Source organism: Vipera ursinii (assembly GCF_947247035.1).
Source record: "Vipera ursinii genome assembly, chromosome: 3".
In the NCBI taxonomy this organism is placed as follows: domain Eukaryota; kingdom Metazoa; phylum Chordata; class Lepidosauria; order Squamata; family Viperidae; genus Vipera; species Vipera ursinii.
This window is the reverse complement of record NC_139516.1, coordinates 121,008,444-121,030,503: the sequence shown is the minus strand read 5'-3', so window position 1 is coordinate 121,030,503 and position 22,060 is coordinate 121,008,444. Positions and strand designations below refer to the sequence as shown.

Genomic DNA, 22,060 nt, shown 5'->3' with positions numbered 1-22,060 from the left:
ATGCTGCTTCAGTAATGTCTGAATCTTTCTATTCTATTCCATATTGTGCTCTGAATTATACAATTTATTCTTTTTACATTTTGGGACTTTATTTTGGTATATAATTTTTGCAGTTTTAAGAGGCAAACCAACTAAATAAACCAACAGTTTTGGATATCTTAAAGGCTGATTCACACTTATGAGCACATCAGCTGATGGTTAATTTCTTCTATTAGTTGCAGAAATCTCCTAAAATCTTGATCCCAGGAAGCATTTCTTATGTTCTAAGTATCTGTATATCTCAGAATTATCTCAGAGATTTGCCCTATCTATACTGATTTTGTACATTTCCATGAAAACACAGTCACATAAACATACAAGAAACCTATCCAAATACAGTTTTTAGAGGATGAAAGATATATAGCTTGTAGCTTATTATGAGACATGGTGACGCAATGTTTAAAATACAATACTGTAGGCTACTTTTGCCAGCTGCCTACAGTTTGGCAGTTCAATTCACAGGCTCAAGGTTGACTCAACCTTCCATCCTTCTGAGGTCAGTAAAATGAGGACCCAGATTGTTGGGGGCAATATGCTGACTCTGTAAAACCGCCTTAGAGAGGGCTGTAAAAGCATTGTGAAGTGGAATATAAGTGCTATATTGCTATCGTGTAAACCATACCTGATGCAACATTTTTATATAAAAAGTTACAGCAGCTCTGCACTTTTGGTCACTACATGTGCAAAAAACAACTTTCTCCCCTTTATTTCTGTCCCAACCATCAGTCCAGCAAATAGGGCAGTATTTCCTGAACTTCTACAATCAGAAGAACCCTTTCTTTCTGAATTAACACTGTCTCTACACAATAGATTCTTGCCTCCTAAAATGTTCAGCCTGGACAGAAACACCTCATTAATTAGAGTTTCCTGCCCACACCTCCCAATTCTGAATTTGGCTTCTGATGAAAATGAAGTCAAACAGGCAAAGTGGGAATCATCTCTGTATATAGATCCTCTTTCTCTCTGCTTTGGGACTACTTGAATGGTGCTGTTACACCTGTTGCAACCAAGGAAATGAAGAGTGACAGTGATTTATCTAATTTAACAAGCCGTTTCTGTGGGTGGGCATCATTTCATTATCTACATAATGCTAGCACCGTTAGCAAGTTTTAAAACAGATTGCATCCTACCACAATTTATCCTATCGTATTATTTGCAATTGACGATATACCAAGAAAACTTCCCTGACCTCTAGTTCTTGGAAGTCCTCGTCTTCGTCATCTTCTTCTTCCACATCATAGGAGAGGGTCTGGATCTTAATCTCATCTGTGGACAGACTGACGAATTTGCCTTCAGGATAATCCAGGCAGCCTTTGGTGGGTGACTTGTTTTCAATAAAGGTTGTTTCACAGCATTCTGCACTCAAGCTTTCTCCCCATGATCGAAGCATGCTTTCTGAATAGAGGATGATGTTTGGATGATAGCGGGGTTCTACTATCTGTGGTAGAGTACTGGGGTCAAGAAGCTGTTGTATTGGGTCATTTGGGGGATAGAGAGTCCCAACTGGCAGACCCTGATACTGAGCAGTTGGATACACAGATACCAACCTCTCCCTGTTTTCAGCCATTAAGTTCCTTGTGTTAATCAACCCATTCTTCTTCTGGGTGTCAATTGCCTTATTATTCTTTCTAAGTACATCTTTCTGCTTAACTAAGCCATCCATCCTGGATTCCTTTTCCTCTATTGCCTCAATAAATTGCCATTCCTCATTCGTCTGATCACATAGAAAAAAATTATTCCATTTTCCTGAGGGGGGGGGGGAGAGAGAGAGAGAGAGAGAGAGAGAGAGAGAGAGAGAGAGAGAGAGAGAGAGAGAGAGAAGACTCATTAGAGAAGAGAAATAAGCATCGCCCTTTATGCTGCTCTTAAGATCTCTTAAGAGCTGAAAATAAATTAAGCACTTGGTACAAATGTTTGTTGTTAATGAACTGAAGATAGTGCTGAACATTATTTCACAACAGAGACATTTTTTACATCATTGGACAGTTAATGCAGCGTAAGGTCTAAGAGTCAGAGAGGTGACCCATGAAGCATCTGGCTCAAATCACCCCTCTGAACCAGGCCTTAGATAAGCTAATATCTTTCAGGCATTCCTATATATACAAAATAATACTCGCATTTAGAGATATTATAAGATATAAAATAAATTGGAAAGCAATATATTTGCAAAAGGTAGAATACAAACATTCCATCAAATGATGCTATCTCATATATATATATATATATATATATATATATATATATATATATATATATATATATATATATATATTCAAATTGCTAATAAATAATTTGGGAGGCCTCCCAAATTCTTTATTAGCAATTTGAATAATTTGCACAAATAATGAGCTGTCATAAGTTGACTAGTTCCTGTGGATAAGCCCTGAGCCGGGCCAAAACAGGAATGAAAGAGTTAATTAGCAAGGTCCATTCAAAAAGCCTTGACAAATACTTAAACATATATATATATATATACACATATATACACATATACACATATATATACATATATACACATATATACACACATATATATACACATATATAGAGGAACAAACAGCCACTACCACATGCTTCTCCCAGAAGAAGGAAGCTGAAGCCACCAGCCTGAGGATGACGGATGGGATTCCGTCGAAACGTTGCTCCTACACCTTCAATTCTACATGGGAAAAAACCCGAATGACCAAGGATCCACATATATACACATATATATACAAATATATACATATATATACATATACATACATACATACATATATATATGTATGTATGTATGTATGTATGTATGTATGTATATAAAGATAAAGGTTCCCCCGCACATGCATGCTAGTCGTTTCCAAGTCTAGGGGCTGGTGCTCATCTCCGTTTCAAAGCTGAACAGCCAGCGCTTGTCCAAGGACGTCTCCGTGATCATGTGGCCAGCATGACTAGACGCCAAAGGCGCACGGAACGCTGTTACTTTCCCACCTTAGTGGTCCTTATTTTTCTACTTGCATTTTTACGTGCTTTCAAACTGCTAGGTTGGCAGAAGCTGGGACAAATAACAGGCGCTCACTCTGATATGCGGCACTCGGGATTCGACCCGCCAAACTGCCAACCATCTGATCGACAAGCTCAGTGTCCTATATATATACATATATATATATATAAAGCATTCTACTTTAGAAATCCCAGTCTCAGGTATTGGCTAGTGATTTTTTCTCAATCCCCTGTTTCCATCATAATCTCTTCTTAAAAACTTCCAGTGTTAGAGCATTCACAGCTTCTGGAGGCAGGTTGTTCCACTGGTTAATTGTTCTAACTGTCAGGAAGTTTCTCCTTAGTTCTAGGTTGCTTGTCTCCTTGATTAGTTTCCATCCATTGTTTCTTGTCCTGCCTTCGGGCGCTTTGGAGAATAGCTTGCCTCCCTCTTCTTTGTGACAGCCCCTGAGATATTGGAACACTGCTATCATGTCTCCCCTAGTCCTTTTCTTCATTAAACTAGATACCCAATTCCAGCAGCCGTTCCTTATATGTTTTAGCCTCCAGACCTCTAGTCATCTTTGTTGCTCTTCTCTGTACTTTTTCCAGAGTCTCAACACCTTTTTTACATCGTGGTAACCAAAACTGGATGCAGTATTCCAAGTGTGGCCTTACCAAGGCATTGTAAAGTGGTATTAATACTTCACGTGATCTTGATTCTACCCCTGTTAATGCAGCCTAGCACCGTGTTGGCTTTTTTGGCAGCTGCAGCACACTGCTGGCTCATATTGAAGTGATTGTCCACTAGGACTCCGAGATCCCTCTCACAGTTACTACTATCGAGCAAGGTACCACCTATACTATACCTGTGCATTTGATTTTTCCTGCCTAAATGCAGAACCTTACTTTTTTCACAATTGAATTTCATTTTGTTAGATAGTGCCCAGTGTTCGAGTCTGTCCAAATCCTCCTGTATCTTAAGCCTGTCTCCTGGACTGTTGGCTACTCCTGCCAGCTTGGTGTTTTCTGCAAATTTGATGAGTTCCCCATCTATCCCCTCATCCAAATCATTGATGAAGATGTTGAAGAGCACTGGGCCCAGAACAGAGCCCTGGGGCACCCCACTACACACTTCCCTCCATGTAGATGCGGTTCCATTGAGGACCACATGCTGAGTACAGCCAGTCAGCCAGCTACAAATCCATCTGGTGGTGATGCTGTCTAACCCACATTTTTCTATCTTATGAAGTAGTAGTTTGTGAGCTACTTTATCAAATGCCTTACTGAAGTCCAAATATATATCCACAGCATTCCTCTGATCCACCTTGCAGTAATACTTTCCACAAACGTATTGTATATGTCATGAAGAAAAACATTATTGTCTATTCTGTATTTACTACTAAAGTAGATAATGAAAGACAGAAATAATAGTATAATTTGAACATCACTCTCTATCCTACACAGAAAAATAAAGAACAAATTGGAGATTATACTTAGATATTGGGGGAGCTATTTCCAATTTATAAATATAAATATTTTCAAAAATGTTCTTTTTGAATATTTTAAAATTGCCCAAGGCACTGAGATCAAGGAAAGACAGAAGCCAAAGAATTTTACTAGGCTACAACCTGTCTTTCGTTTTCTTCCATGCTAGAAGAAAACCTTTAAAACAAGAAATCAAAGAACAGGAAGCTAAGACTTGGTCCAACCCACCCTACTAGATCTTATTGAGTAAGAAATGGTACAATGTTTTGTTGTATAATAATTTACCTAAATGATTTACCTAATACACATTGTTTTCTTGTTTTAAAGGTTTTCTTCTAGCCATTAATGCCATTAAAATGTCTCATTTTATTTTTATGTCTCACCAAGTAGATGCTGCCAGGTATTTCTAAAAAGTATCATCCACACATCACCCAATATCAATAACATTTCATATATTTGTTGTCAATCATTCATTTTTGGTGAACTTCAAATTTAGATACATTTACATTAATTTAATTTGAATGATAAGGATTCCATGTTAAATAACTGGTCAACCACAAATTATCAATTTCTGTTCTATTTATGCAAGAATTTTTTTTTAAAAAAATGCTCGACTGTTAATTCTGCATAGAAGAATATGTACATGACTGTGAACCATTCAGGAGCTGCTGAAATCTACCTCTCACTCTTTTTCTTTTTGAATATGTCTTTTTCATGTACCCAAGGTATATTTATGCAGAATATAGTAGGTTGGTTTCAAATAAAGATGTTTAAATTCTCAGTATATTTGCAACAGAATCTGAACTATTCCTTCATTTGTACATGGCATGGGTTACTTGAGGAACATCCTGTCTCTCGTAAGGTTTACCTTGTGGATTTGATTCTGCAGAGTTGGCGTGATCCAGGTTCCTTTGATTAAACAATATCATCTCTCAGGATCTCAGAAACTTGCCTTCTGCCCTCAGGGACAAGGTCTGCCTCCCCCCCTCCCCCCCACTCTGTTGTTGTTTAAAAGAGCCAGAAAAACCTGGCTCTCCACCCAGGGCTTTGGGAAGAGAGAGTGAAAGCCCTCATTTCATTGTGCTTGGCATCTTTATTTTTTAAGTTTTTATTGCAATTTTTTGTTGTTTTATTATTATGAGCCATCCAGGGTCGTTGAGACTTGGGCAGCATACAAGTTTAATAAATCATCTTCACCATTATCATCCAACCAGTTTACGTAGTAATCCTAGGGCTCATGATTTTTGTTTAATTATCCAAAAGAAAGGGACATTATCAAAACATTTGATTTGCCTATTGAGGAAAGTCATTTCTGAGTCCAGGGTTGTTCTGAATTCTGTAGAAGAGTTTGTATTTTACTTACAGTCAATAAAAGCAGAAGCCTCTCCACATCATTTTTTTTAAAAAGAAGAACCTATCCTTTTAAGGCATTTTCCTTTTATTTACCACACTGACACCCCCCATTACAGACTGTGTATGCCAACAATCCTCTTCTAAGAGAGAGAGGACTTTTTGGAAAGGCCTAAGCGTACAAAAATTCACTACTGGACTTTCCCCCTTTTCATCCCCCCCCAATTCCATATTTGTAGAGCTCTTCTGGGACATAGGGGTTTAGATGACTGCAATATATAATTTCCTTTATGCAAATATCCTTGTGTTAATACTACATCGATGACATCCCAATAACACTTCTTATTAAGCTACAGGAAAGGAACAAGTGAAGAAAGGACAATTACTTTTCTTAAGAAGCCCAGATCATAGCAGAGATAAGATCTGAATGCACTATTTCTCATTTACAGTTAGATTTGTCACTAAGTAAACCATGCTGATTCCCATGCACTAAAAAAGCAGTGTCATATTTTCTTTACTAATCAACTACTATAACCCAGTAAATAAAGGGGAGAAAAGAGATTGATACTGACATCAGAATCAATAGGCAAATTATCACTTTGAATGGTTTTACCAAATCTGAGTACTATTTTTAAGTTTCTCTTATGGGCCAAAACATGCAAAACTGTTTGCATTTATAAAAAAAATAAGCATTAATAAAAACAAGTATTAAAATTAACATACTAAAAATTAAAATATTCCTCCCATATCAATTTGGGGCTATAATATTAAAATACTGTAATATTGAACCCAATACTGTTGCCCGCATTAATTCCCTAGCCAACTATATCAGAAGTATTATCTCAAACCCTGACTTCCCCACCTCAAAACAAATAAAGCAATCCAGATATGCAGTAAACACAGTAAAATAGGAATTAAAAGCCTCCAGTTTGGAAGTTAGTCCCTGAATGTTAAGAATTCAGTTCTAATAACACAGCTATCTTTACAGAAATCTAGAAATAACAGAGAGGTCCCTCATTTAAACTTACATCAAAAACGTCTATGTTTCAGCATTTGTTTCATCTAAAACATACTTACCAAGTTACCACAGTCTTGCCATATACCCACAATAAATACCCTCCCTTCCCCAGGAATGCAATGAAGCTCCAGAGCCTATTGAAAAATTGCTAACTGAGGTAAATTTCAATTTGAGAGACATCGTTTAAATTTATGGGATGAATAATATTAAGTATATTGAATTTTTTAATTCAATTCAGTTTAACCGGTTTTGCTTTTCTTTCTGGAATGGTCCCCCAGACAAAAGTTACGTGTGTTTTCTTCAGCCAGCCCTCAAGCCACGCCACCTTTCTTTCTTATATTGCTTCAGCTACGGTATGAACGGCTTCCGAAATGTACGCTGTGTGAATTATTTGGATAAACTGCTGTGACATATTGAGGGCCAAGAAGGAAGGAAGGAACCTAAGGTGCATCTCCTGTATTGTTTCTCTAAGGCAGGGGTCTTCAAACTTGGCCCTTTTATGACTTGCGGACTTCAATTCCCAGAATTCCTCAGCCAGGCATGCTGGCTGAGGAATTCTGGGAGTTGAAGTCCACAAGTCATAAAAGGGCCAAGTTTGAAGACCCCTGCTCTAAGGCTAAGCAACGCAGCGCAGAATTGGCGCATCTCGGCAACAAAGTCTTGTGCGTAGGAAAGACCACAAGCGCAAGCAACTTTCTCTGACTGGACGAGCGCTCGGGGGTCCAGAAGCTCACAGTCGCTCTTACGCGAGGAGAAGCAAGACGGGACCGAGAATCCGGAACTCCGACGGGCGAGCACGTGCCTGGCATTGCAGAGTCCCAGGTATGACGATCCCCCGAAAGATCGGGGACGAAGCCCAACTGGGGGCAGCCTCTTTTTCTCCGAAAATCTGGCGCTGGGCTACAAATCGAAGGTGGGCAGCTCCCCAACACCCTGTCGAAAGGCAGGCGAGTCCGCGCTTTTATCCCGCCCCATTTCCGACGACATTCAAGTCCCAGGTCTACCCCGGGAGCGACCTCTCGGCCACGCCTCCGGTGCTTGCTTACGGTCCTGCGCCACTTACAAATCGCTCCGACGTGCGAGAAAACAGCTCCTTCCCCGCGTTTGGAGACCTGCTTTGGCGGACTGTGCCTGGTCGCCTCTCATCTTGCCCTCCCCTCCGCCACAACTCTACGCTGGGACTCACCTTCGGACGACGCAGCAGCAGCAGCAGCATCATAGGCGGGGGTGGGGGGGTGGGAAGGTGACCTCAGGCGTCCCCGTCGAATTTGGGACGGCGGCAGGACCTCCGGAGAGAGGCTGTTTTTCCCAAGTCCGCCTGGCCTCTTACCTAAAACGCCCTAAGATACGAATCAAAAGCGGCGAGTTTTGGGGCGCGACGGGAAGAGGAGCCGAAGCAACAGACGGCGGTACCACGGAGGGGGGGTGGGCTCTAGCCGGCGAGGTCTCGCCTCGTGGTGGCGGGGAAAATACACGGAAGGTCGGCAAAAGCGGCGGAGAGAAGGAACCGTACCGTCTGCGGTGGCGGCCGCTGTTGCCGACGCCCGTCCACCATAGCGCGGACCTGGACTGGGAGCCGACGCCGGGCGCTGCAGCCCTAGCCTAGGCGATGGAGCAGCCGCGGGTTTTCCCCAGCTTCTGCTGCTACTGCAATCGCGGCTGGGCTTGCCTTGACAGAAGGAATTTACAACCCTGCACAGAGAACGGGGGGGGGGGGGGGGGAGACACCAACACAAAGCTCCCCCCAGGTCCTAAAGAGAGCTGAGACTCGCTGCTGCGTATTGCGGAAGAGAGGAGACGGCATTTTTGGCGCTCAATTAAGAGGCAATCCTCCTCCTCCTCAGACCGAGGCGGAGAACAGTGGACTTTTCTGAATCCGTACCGAGTAGTGGCGACGCTCGACGTACTTGTCGTCTTCAGTGTTTACTCCTTTTTATTATTGTTATTATTCACTGCCTTATGACGATTAGAAGCAAGCAAACGTCCTTATAATCATTAAAACGGTTGTTTATATTAAATTTACAGCATTTTCAAAATCTCTAAGGTCGAATCCAACAAGCCAGAGTCGAAACTAGGAAACAAATGGACAACCAATGTAAGAGAGAGAATAAGGATGCAACAAAAACGAAAGGCTTATGAACAAAGTAGAGTTCTTCTTCCCACTCGTGGCATGAAACAGCCTGAATGTACTTCCTTGTCTACAGACTGGGTCATCCCAGAAGGGCTAATTCAGCTGAAATGTTATACTGCATACCAAAGCAACCTGCTTTGATTTTTAAATAGGTTTAATTAGGACCTGTAAGTTGCCCCTTTTCTGCTGCCATCAAGTTACCCACGCCTAAGTACTGTATGAATCAGGTGTGTCCCACTACAGCCCACAGGCTGTATGTGGCCCTGGACAGCTAGTAATGCAGCTCCACAAGATTGTAAACTTTTAACATTATCTGTTAAATTACAGAATAACAGAGTTGGAAGGGACTTTGGAGTTCTAGTTCAGCCCCCAAGCAGGAGACTTTTACCATTCTGGGCAAATGGTTGTCCAGTCTCTCTTTAAAAACCTTCAGTGATGGAGCACTCACAACTTCTGGAGGCAAGCCGTTCCACTGGTTGATTGTTCTCACTGATAGGAAACTTCTCCTTAGTTCTAGGTTGGATCTCTCCTTGATAAGCTTCTATCTGTTTTTTTTTTTTTTTTTGGTCATGCCCTCAGGTGCTTTGGAGACTAGATCGACCCCTTGTATTCTGTGACAACCTCTCAAATATTGGAAGACTGCTATCATGTCACCTCTGGTCCTTCTCTTCTAGGCTAGATAAACCTAATTCCTGCAACCGTTCTTCATATGCTTCAACCGCCAGTCCCCCAATCATTTTTGTGGCTCTTCTCTGCAACTCTTTCTAGAGTTTCAACATCTTTTTTGTATTGTGGTTACCAAAAATGGATACAGGATTCCAAGCTTGGTCTTATCGGTGCAGTATAAAGTGGTATTAGCTACATACATACATACATACACACACACACACACACACACACACACACACACACACATTAACTGTGTTACATATTTTATATGCAACCCAAAACAATTCCTTTTCACTCAATGTGGACCCTGGCAAGCCAAAAGGTTGGACATGCCTGATATAAATCCACCCTTCACCTCTTTTCATATGTGAGAGGTAGAGAATAGGAGAAAGGTAGCATAGCAGGGCTGACTGAATGGCTTTGTGGGGGCCTGGCAGGAGAGAGGAAGCTTGGACAGCTGCTGCCGGTCTGGGTGCGGTGGGTGTGGATTGGGCAGAAGGAAAGAAAAGGGGAAGGAGAAAGAGGATGGGTGGTTGTTGTCGGGGAGAGACCAGGTGAAGTTGGAGAGGAGTTTTGTGTGAGTCTTTTCCTCTGAAACAGAGGGATGGAGAGAGAGAGAGAGAAAGCAGAGTTTATTGCTTTTTTTTCACAGGGGGATATCCCGAGCGAAGGGAAGAGTGAGAGTGAGAAGAGGGAAAGCTTGGTGGGGTTTTAAATTCAGGTTTAATTAGAAAGGAAGGTGGGGGGGATTTGGCATAGAGAGACCTGGAACTACAAGTGCCAAAAAAAGGAGGAGAGGCTGGTCGCTACTGCTTCGGAGATCAGTGGCCATCCGAACTTTGATCATTATCACCTGTGCAAGCTGTAGACATTGTGGGGGGCTGCCCTTGTGGGGCGAGCTGTTGCTGCAGAGCACTGACTATCTTCGCTCCTGCTTTCCGTTGCTGCCCGAAGCCAGAGGGCCTCCCCCCCCCCGTTTTCCCAAGCAGCTACTGCAAGCTGTTGACTATTATTGTCACGACTGCTAGGGGGTTGATAAACACTGTCACACACTGACTGCTGTGGCTAAGGGTTGGTCATTGTTCCTGTAAACCCTTTTGACAAGGAGAACCTGCCACCCCTTCACTTTGCGTGAGTTCCTGCTAAAAAGGACATTCTATCAACGCCTTGAGAGCGCAGCTGCTGAGCATAACTGAAGGGAGGAGGGCTGGGAGGGTCTGGGCTTTGGCGGCCTCTGAGGGGGTTATGCTACAGTAGTATGTAAGGATCTTGCTGTTGCTGTGCTCTGCCTTCTAACCATCATCACAGGACAGTGTCAGACTGGAATGGGCCAAGTTGGAGCATGCAGTTTTAAAATGCAAACTAATGCTAAAAAGACTGAAATGGTCGGGATGGAGAACTGTAACCCTCTAAATCAGACATGTCAAACACAAGGCCCAGGGGCCGGATCCGGCCCGCAAAGTGGTTTCATGTGGCCCACAAAGCCATCCTGGAAACAGGAAGGGAACGGCCCCCACTGCCTTGGCCCTGGCCCAGAGACCCTCCTTCTGCCAGAGACCCTCAGATCTGTCCCACTCCTGCCCAGGCCCCCATAGGCACCCTTGATGCAAACGATGTAGAGCTGGCCATGCCCACCCAGTAGGCCATACGCATTCTAACCACGCCCACCCAGTAGGCCACGCCCACCCTGGCCATACACACCCGGCCCCCTGAGGGCAACCGCAGTGCTGATGCGGCCCTCAATGAAATTGAGTTTGACACCCCTGCTCTAAATCAATGGTTCTCAACTTGTGGTCTGTGGAGCCATGGGGTCCATGGTGTCATCACAGGGGGTCTGCGAAAGCTTGAAGAAATATTATGACTTAAATCTAGAGTTAAGTCTTAGAAGTCTGTGGCCGTGGTCTGTGGCCACAAAATATATTTAAAGGGGATGCACGATAAAGACAAGGTGGAAAACCACTGCTTTAAACAGTATGTATACCTAAGCCATATGGAACAAGGCAGAACTGCCCATACAATATTTTCTATTCTCCAGTCAGCCTGCACCCAAAATTATTAGTCATGTAGTAGATTAAGAAGCTTGAAAAACTTGCACCATTGTTACCTTCTACCACTGATTCAATTATAGTTCTGCTAAAGACCTTCCCAAATCAATGTATAGTAATCTACATGTAATGTTTATATTCACTCTTGCTACCTTCCCCTTTCTATAGACTTCCTTCAAATGTCGTATATAGATATAGCCTCCATGTACATAAGATGTCACCTTGCAACTCCAGAAGCAAACTATATCAAAATATTATAACATTTGCACTATATATACTTGTAGCCATTCTTGAACAATGTGTATTCTCACAGAATTTTTACTTATTTTATGTACAGTCATGCTCGAAATTGTTGGCACCCCAGAAATTTTTCCAGAAAATCAAGTATTTCTCACATAAAAGTATTGCAGGAACACATGTTTTGCTATACACAGGTTTATTCCCTTTGTGTGTATTGGAACACAACAAAAAAGGGGAGGAAAAAAAGCAAATTGGACATAATGTCAAACAAAACTCCAAAAATGGGCCGGACAAAATTATTGGCACCCTTTCAAAATTGTGGGTAAACAAAATTGTTTCAAGCATGTGATGCTCCCTTAAACTCACCTTGGGCAAGTAACAGGTGTGGGCAATATAAAAATCACACCTGAAAGCAGTTAAAAAGGAGAGAAGTTCACTTAGTCTTTGCATTGTGTGTCTGTGTGTGCCACATTAAGCATGGACAACAGAAAGAGGAGAAGAGAACTGTCTGAGGACTTGAGAACCAAAATTGTGGACAAATATCAACAATCTCAAGGTTACAAGTCCATCTCCAGAGATCTAGATTTGCCTTTGTCCACAGTGCGCAACATTATCAAGAAGTTTGCAACCCATGGCACTGTAGCGAATCTCCCTGGTCGTGGACAGAAGAGAAAAATTGATGAAAGGTTGCAACGCAGGATAGTCCGGATGGTGGATAAGCAGCCCCAAGCAAGTTCCAAAGGAATTCAAGCTGTCCTGCAGGCTCAGGGAGCATCAGTGTCAGCGCGAACTATCCGTCGACATTTAAATGAAATGAAACACTATGGCAGGAGACCCAGGAGGACCCCACTGCTGACACAGAGACATAAAAAAGCAAGATTAGAGTTTGCTAAAATGTACTTGAGTAAGCCAAAATCCTTCTGGGAAAATGTCTTGTGGACAGATGTAACCAAGATAGAGCTTTTTGGTAAAGCACATCATTCTACTGTTTACCGAAAATGAAATGAGGCCTACAAAGAAAAGAACACAGTACCTACAGTGAAATGTGGTGGAGGTTCAATGATGTTTTGGGGTTGTTTTGCTGCCTCTGGCACTGGGTGCCTTGAATGTGTGCAAGGCATCATGAAATCTGAGGATTACCAAAGGATTTTGGGTCGCACTGTAGAGCCCAGTGTCAGAAAGCTGGGTTTGCGTCCGAGATCTTGGGTCTTCCAGCAGGACAGTGACCCCAAACATACGTCAAAAAGCACCCAGAAATGGATGGCAAGAAAGCGCTGGAGAGTTCTGAAGTGGCCAGCAATGAGTCCAGATCTGAATCCCGTTGAACACCTGTGGAGAGATTTTAAAATTGCTGTTGGGAAAAGGCGCCCTTCCAATAAGAGAGACCTGGAGCAGTTTGCAAAGGAAGAGTGGTCCAAAATTCCAGGTGAGAGGTGTAAGAAGCTTATTGATGGTTATAGGAAGTGACTGATTTCAGTTATTTTTTCCAAAGGGTGGGAAACCAAATATTAAGTTAAAGGTGCCAATAATTTTGTCCGGCCCATTTTTGGAGTTTTGTTTGACATTATGTCCAATTTGCTTTTTTTCCTCCCTTTTTTTGTTGTGTTCCAATACACACAAAGGGAATAAACCTGTGTATAGCAAAACATGTGTTCCTGCAATACTTTTCTGTGAGAAATACTTGATTTTCTGGAAAAATTTCTGGGGTGCCAACAATTTCGAGCATGACTGTATATGCAGTACAGTATTGCTATCATCATAATTAGTAATTTTGCTAACATTACTAATATTAGAGCATTTATTTTAGTTTTCTTCTTCATGATGTCACTATTATTCTCATACAGTCTAAAAGACTTTTTTCACAATTTCTGCAGTTTTGTTTCTCCGAAACCATTTTGTATCTAATCTAATCCACTCGTAATGTATTTTTAATTCCATTGTATTCTCCTGGAAGCTTCTTGTTTAGCCCTATCCCCTTACTTCTGAAATAATGTTTATTTCCATCAAAAAAAAAACAACTCTGTAGAAGGAGAGTGAAATTTCACTAGTGAAATTAGCTGGGCTGATCAGTCATACAAGGCTAAACGATCTTGATGAGATAAAACTGAAATATTCTACAGAAACCTTATTTTGGTGTGCATTTCAGGGAAAATGCAATATTTGGAGATTTGGCCAATAGGTTATTTGCCAGCAAATCAGACCAACTTCTCTTGTCAAGTCAGACAAGAAGGACTTGATTAAATAACATTGAAGCCCTTCGTGACTATCACACTCTATTAGTCATTTCAGGCGGAAGTCAGTCTAACGGGCACTTCTGTTAATACAAGCTCCAACTGTGGCTCCTGGAGCAGGTATGCAGTTAGCCTGTGGAGTAGTCCTCTCTGTCTCTCCCAAGATTACTCTCCCCACCCCTAAGGTGACTGGAACACTGAGGGAAGGGCCAGCTTGGCATTTTTCCTTTCCCTTTTTGCCCTTGAATTCCTGGAAAGCAACAGCTGGTTTCAACTCAAAAGAGCGTATGCACATACCAGGTTATGAGGTGTTAACTTGCAGAAGGATTTTAATACATCCAAATTTCTACAGTAGATATAGTGAAAATCACATGTAGTGCGCTTGAATGTTCATTTTATGCTCATTGTGATCAAAGCTTTGTCTAATCTCTTTTAAAGCTATTTTTCAATGAGGCTGGCCCCATTTTAGATGAGCATGCCCATTATTACTTTTATACTTTATTTTTATTTTATTTTATTTCTTTAAAAAAATCCTAATTCTTTTTTCTGAGCCTAGCACTCACCCATTTCTTTGTTGTTACGTGCTTTTAACGTTCTAATTCTAACAGACATGTTAGTGAGGCTTGTAACTTGGATATAATATGATAACCTTGGATATAATTTGATAACCAAATTGACTACCAGACACTGGTCTAAGGATTTTTCAATTAACAGAAAGGGAAAGGTTTTTTCCTTCTTTTGGCCCTGCTCTAATAGCCTTGGTTGAGGGGAAGAAAACATGAATGGCACTGTGGCATTGAATACCAGTGGAAGGCAATAACAGCTGCATCATCTTGAGTTGTTCTGCTTGAAGGCAGAAGATATTTATGAATTTCAAAACTGTGCCAAAAACTTTCACATCTTTCTCACCAGCCAAGCCAACCAAACACCTGAATCAGTTTAAACTGGAGAGAAAATCCACACAAAATTAATGCACATACAAATCTTCAGAAAGGAGACAAAAATTAATTGTTTTTATTCCTTTGACTCCATGATGAATTTCAGTACACAAATGCTCAGAGCATGCACTTTATTTTTTAAAACTAAATCACATTTACAACATGCTTTTTTCATATCTGATAAACTACGTATTTTAACAAGTGCGAATAATTTATATTTCTGTATCAGGATGTAATGACTGTAGTCTTCCCATATAGTACTCTGAAATATATTTAAATAAATTAACATGTCTAAATACAAACATTGTATATACTGTTCATCTTCTCTAGGATTATTTGTCCCCTAGCTGGCCCTTCAGATTTTCCAACAGAGCATCTATTTTTGCTACAGTTGAATCCATGAACTTTGCTGCTACTCATCCTATTTTCAGGGGAGGTAGGACTTGATTTAATGTGTCCAAAATATGATAGTTTGAGTCTAGTGATTTGTGCTTCAAATGAGAATTCTGGACTGGTGAGAACTCTTCGCTACCTATGCTAATCTTAGGAGCCCTTTCCATTATCAAAGTTCAAAAGCATCAGTACTTTTCTATTCTGGCTCTTCAAAATCCAATTTTTGTTTCCATAGCATGTTACAGGGTAAAACCATTGCAATGCACGATTCTAATCTTTGTACATAGTACAAAGATAAAGCACAATTTCTGAATATCTTTTTCAGAGACCATTGTTGCTACCTTACCAGGTTTCTTTATTGCTTTATAAACTTTTCTTACAGCTAAGGTTCATCCACAGTTACCAGTTCATTAGTCCTAATAGTGGTGACTGTATATCTGGTCATTAATTAGACCTTCTTAATTATATCCAATTATTTCACGGTGCTTTTGCCTTTCATTACTAGAGTTTGCAGATTCTTTGCACCTTCAGCTATCAGAGTAATGTCATCAGCATTACTATTCAAGCTTTTTCCTCCAGTTTTAAAATCATACTCGTATTCCAATCTAGCATCCCTCGGTGTAAATTCAGCGTAAAGGTTGAGTAAAAAAAAAGAAGAGATTACAGGCAATCCTCAATTTAATTATTACAAATTTCTGTTGCTAAGTGTGACATTTGTTAAGTGAATTTGGCCCCATTTTATGACTTTTCTTACCACAGGTTACCAAAGGCTGTTAAGTGAATCGCTGCAGTTAGTAACCCGCTTGTTAAGTGACTCTGTCTTCCCCATTGATTTTGCTTGTCAGAAGGTCGTGAAAGATTATCGTGCAAGCGTCATAAATATGAGTGGAGTTGCCAAGCGTTTAAATTTTGATCATGTGACCACGGGGATGCTGCAAGGCTCGTAAGTGTGAAAAATGATCCTAAGTCACTTTTTTCAGTGCCATTGTAACTTCAAACAGTCACCAAATTAACTGTTGTAAGTCAAGGACTACCTGTACATGGCCTTATTTCACTCCCTTGCTGACCTGGAGCCAGTGTGTGGCTGGGGAATTCTAAGCCCACCCATTTTAAAGTTGCCAAGTTTGAAAAACACTGGTGTGAACTGATCTCTTCCGATCTGTTGGTCACTATGTTAGTCTCCATATTTGTTGGCATAATTTGGTTAGAATCTTGGCTGATTCTTCTGCGGCTTGCCATGCATCTGAAGTCATTCAATTTTTGTAGCCTTTGACCAGAAAGCTTCATCTTCAAATAGATGTTTTTGTATACCATGTTTCCCCGAAAGTAAGGTCTACCCTGAAAATAAGCCCTAGCTTGATTTTGGGGGGTGGGCCTAATATAAGCCCTAGCCCCCAAATAAGCCCTAGTTTTGGGGCGAGGCAAATGCTTAAAAATCAAGCTAGGGTACGGGTGGTGGTGTGGAGCTGCCCCACATGCCCTGCACCCACTTACCTTGCAGCCAAGGCTCTCCTCACTGGCCCACTTCTGCGGCGTCTTCTGCAGCCAGGCCTGCATTTCTTAGTCATAGGCCTTTCCAGAAGGCCACTGCATCCGAGAAACGAGCTATGGATTGAATCCATAGTTCGGTACTCAGCTGCAGAGACTTTCCGGAAAGGCCTGACAGCAAAATGCAGAGCAGAATGCAGCTGCAGAATGAAGTTGCTCCTTTGGCCGCAGAAGTAGACCGGCTGGGCGGGGCTGTTGGTGCCGGAGGTGAGTATAAAAGACACCCCTTGAAAAAAAGACCTGATGCCTCTTTTGGAGGCAAAAAAAAGACCAGCTCTTATTTTTGGGAAAATACGGTAGTAAATAGAGAAAATGTTAGTTGTTGACATCTTTACTGTGTAGAATTTCAATATATTCCTTCTATCTCTATTTGAACTTTTGAATCAGCTTCTGTTTGTTCATTAAGTAAATGCCTTTATGGATGTTGTTATAATACTGTTTCTTGCATCTTCTAACAATTCTCAGACTTTGTTAAGATGGTTGCTGGGATCTTTGTCTTACTTCTTGACAATTGTCACCTTTTGTTTTGACATCCAGCATGTGTTTTTTCCCCTGTGTTTTGGTCATTGACAGTCTCTCTTCAAATTAATTCTTAAGAACATTTGTAATTTCATTCCACTATTCCTCTGGTTCCCTTTGAATAAGATTCAGGATTCCAAAGCAATTCATAATGTTCTCCTTAACTTTTTTCACTTACTATCTTCAAAGTGATTGTTTTACATTATACAAGAGCATACGATCACATTAATCGCTTTATCAAAATCTCTTTTTGTTTTTAATAATGAAAATATTCTGGTCTTTCACAAATTCTTCATTTGCCACAAATCTTTGGCAATTTGAATATGTCACATGGAAATTCATTTAGAGTGCCAGGCAGGATAAATTAGTCTTTATCAAAACAGTGGCACAGAATCGCTAAGTCCTTGTTGACTTTTCTGTCCATAGAATCTATTAAGTACAAAGCCAAGATGAAGTGTCATATTCTTGCATTGTGTAGCAGAGAATAATCCTTCTGGGGCATTTCAGGAAAGTATACTACTGAATTTTTAAAAGACTTTCTGATTTATTTGTCTGTATGTTGTCCACGAGTTAAACTTGATTATAAAGTCTTTTTTCCTCTCTCTCTCTCTTTTCCCCAGTGAAGTTCAATAGCAATCCAATACTGTTTTGGAGTAATGCCTGTTGGGTAAAGGAAAACTCCTTCATCTAAATTGTATGTTAAATGCTGCATATGTTAACAGTGAAATTGGACAACATTTCTTTAAATGTTTGCAGCATTTAATGCATATGCTGCACTTAGAATTGAGATAAAGTAGGCATAAAAGGGACGTGGTGGCTCAGTGAATTAGGACGCTGAGCTTGTCGATCAGAAGGTCGGCAGTTTGGCAGGTCGAATCCCGAGTGAGTGCCTGTTACTCGTCCCAGCTTCTGCCAACCTAGCAGTTTGAAAGCACGTAAAAATGCAAGTAGAAAAATAGGGACCACTATGGTGGGAAGGTAACAGCGTTCCGTGCGCCTTTGGTGTCTAGTCATGCCGGCCACATGACCGCGGAGATGTCCTCGGACAAGCGCTGGCTCTTTGGCTTTGAAACGGAGATGAGCACTGTCCCCTAGAGTCGGAAACGACTAGCATGCATGTGCAGGGGAACCTTTACCTTTACCTTAGGCATTCTCTAATTATGACATAGTATTTTTTGGTGGATCTTGAACTACTTAGAGGTGGGTGCTATTTCTTTTAAATTTTATCAGGCTTGTGCAGGCCAAATGGAAGCATGGTCAATACTTGTTCTGGACTCTACTCCCTGCTCTCTCCCTGTAATCTGGCTGTGGTCTTATCCAGATAATAGGAACAAATTTATATCTTGACTTTGCCAAACCTCATCCTGTGCTTTGGGTGCGTTTTCGGCATGATGCATCCGGCCCATGGGCTGGCAGTTTGACACCCCTGGACTACATATTGAGAAAGATAGCATTGCATATTGCATATGAAGGTAAAAATCATGCCTGGACCAGCATATTGATGTAAACATACCAAAGGATAAGAATTAAAATGCAACCCTATTTCGCCCCATATAACCATGAATTATGGCAAAATGGTACCCTAAAGCACAAAACTGAAGTAGCATCACATTGTTTTCATATTATTTCATAATAGCAACAGTAGGTATCAGTCATTTTCCCCAGAACCTAGTTCTAGGGATTGCCTTAAAGCTCCCCTTTAAATCAATAAAAAACATACATAGTTTTGCATAGGCAACTAATATATTTTTTTTAATCAGATGATGGAGACTCAAGCACTATCCACTGAGTTTACTAGCTTTTTACAGAGGTGCCTATCATTGAACTTGCTAATTACACTTAACAGGCTGATGGGCAAATCCTTCCTATCTCCTTTTTTGCAATTACTGGAGTCAATACAGTAGTAATTGGAATAATGAATCTATTTTGGTTTTCAGGGATCTGGAAAAAAGAGGCTATAAATGAAAACATCAATATCATGTGTCCATATTTATCTTCAGCATTTCTGCTGGGATCAGGTTATTGTCAACTGCTTTACTATTTAAGAATTGTGAGGTAAACTGGGCCATCTCAAGAGAAAACACCAGGGCATCAGGGCAGTGGTATTTTATTATATACTTTGACAAAATCCTCTGAAGAGAAAATAATCTGATTGTGCTTATAATAACATTCTCCAAAGCACCTGAAAGCAGGACAAGAAGCAACGGATGGAAACTAGTCAAGGAGAGAAGCAACCTAGAACTAAGGAGAAACTTCCTGACAGTTAGAACAATTAACCAGTGGAACAACCTGCCTCCAGAAGCAGTGAATGCTCCAACACTGGAAGTTTTTAAGAAGAGACTGGACAGCCATTTGTCTGAAATGGTATAGGGTTTCCTGCCTGAGCAGGGAGTTGGACTAGATGACCTCCAAGGTTCCTTCCAACTTATTATTATTATTATTATTATTATTATTATTATTATTATTATTATTATTATTATTATTATTATTATTATTATTTGGTTTTGCTTTATTATATAAACTGCTAAACTACCCATAAACTTTGATTGAGTGCCTCTTTTCTGATGAGACATCTCTCTGCATTTTGCTGTAGTGTATAAAATGAATAGTCTCATCCAAACATATACACACATACACACACACACACATAAGAAGCCATAATATCAGGGCTGATGTTCTTCTATAACGTTCCAAAAATGGTCATTTTTTTTCCTAATCTGTTTTCTTATATAATTTTCTTTTTGGTAGAATGTATGGTGAAAATATAAGACTAGGGCTATTCCATTCATGTTCCATTTCTTATTACTCTACAGAGCCCCTTAACATTATACTTTCTGATAATTTGCAATAATGCCACTGCGATTTTAACAGATTCTATTTTTGCTTGAAGTTATCTGCCATTGTTTGTCATGATGACTTTTTAGAAAAAAAATGTTTTCAAGGAACTCTGCATTCCACTGTTCCTTTAATTCCCCCAGTATACAAATATAATAATTAAATTAAATTAAATTAAATTTAAAAAACTCATTTTCCTTCTCATCATTTAGCAGCTGATGAATATTATTCTCCAGTATAAACATTCTAATCAGCCCTTCTCTTTCATACTCTGATGCATAAATTTCTACTTTTATGCAGAGGACATGGATTAATTTTCTCTATAGAATGAACAATAGCAATTTATCTGGGATATTATGGAAACATTATTTATCTTGGATGATTCTTTTCTTACAAATCAAAAGTCCCACAGATCTGCTCTGTGCTTATCATGTCTCCATATGGATAAATGATTGCTGAACTCTTCCCTCAGAAAAGTACATTGGCAAATGAAGGGGATACATAAAAATCTGCAAGCTGAGCCGTGGGGTCAATAAAAAACAAAAATGTGCTTGGCTTGAGCATTTGAACTTCTTCAAATATATTACGACTATTCTCCCTCTTTGCTTTCAGTAGTGTATTTAATTTTAATGTTGTCTATCCATGAGTAAAGTAATCTCTCGGGTTGTTAAAAAAAGGTATTCTCTATAAATATGTAACATTTTTGTACAAGCATTAGTGTATGCTGTTTCATTTAGTTATTAAGGGCAATTTTTCTCTTATTAGAGATGCTATTTTCTTTAACATTTCAGCTTACTGTAATTAGTATGATATCTTTATCTGTGTTGTGTCAACAAGGTGTTGTAAGCTTTCTTTTTTCTGAATCTGTGGTTAGAGCATACCGTTGGATCACTCTAATATTGATTGGTTTGAACTGAGATCAGATTCAGTTTTTGAGGTTTTACCCAATATTGTATTTAATACTCTTGTTAATACTGATTGTAATCTATTTCTTCTATGATTTTGTTTCCACATTTAAAAGCTCTGATGCTCCTCTGATTTGCATTCATCCATTACAGTTTATTCCCCAAATGTTAGTCTTCAAAATCCATAAGTGTAAGTGTTCTTTTCATTTTTCAGTGTCATACTACAGTTAAGTTAGCCACTATTAGTAATATTAATATAAGTTGCATACTCATAGTTCCCATAATTTATTTAGGACTCTCTGACAAATGATGGCTTTGTTGTTGATTGAATATTACATAGAGTAACATCCAATGTCAGAATAATGTAATATTCATCCGGCAAATATATCAAGAAAATCAATTCCATTCAAAAAGTTGAAATATTGTTAGTCCCAAGGCAAATCTTACTTGTATTCAAATCTTGCTGCATTTTTCTTAAACTGAATATTTGTTCCACTTGACTATAATCCATTAATAAACCATATTACTGATTATATTTATAATCATTGGAATTGAAATCATATTTCAATCATATATCTCAGGTATTCAAATTGAACTGAAAAATATTATAGACTTTAAAAATTGAAACCAAAGATTCCACTCATGCTTATGTTCAGTTAGTAATACTTAAGGATTATGTTGTTATTAGTAACTTAAAATGCAAATTGCTGATAAACTATTTTAATGTCAATGTGAAAAGTTGATTTATGGTTC

The 22,060-nt window shown here is 40.0% G+C and overlaps 1 protein-coding gene across 1 annotated transcript in view; it reads right to left on the bottom strand.

Moving 5' to 3' along the window:
• Positions 1-8,563, bottom strand: part of SYNDIG1 (synapse differentiation inducing 1) — a 30,575-nt gene extending 22,012 nt beyond the window's left edge. Inside the window, exons 1-2 of the mRNA XM_083358344.1 lie at positions 8,367-8,563; positions 1,229-1,753 (exon numbers count right to left, since the gene is read on the bottom strand). Coding sequence (XP_083214470.1) covers positions 1,229-1,753; positions 8,367-8,408 — 567 coding nt within the window. The 5' untranslated portion in view covers positions 8,409-8,563. The remainder of the gene's footprint in view (positions 1-1,228; positions 1,754-8,366) is intronic.
• Positions 8,564-22,060: the final 13,497 nt, after the last annotated feature.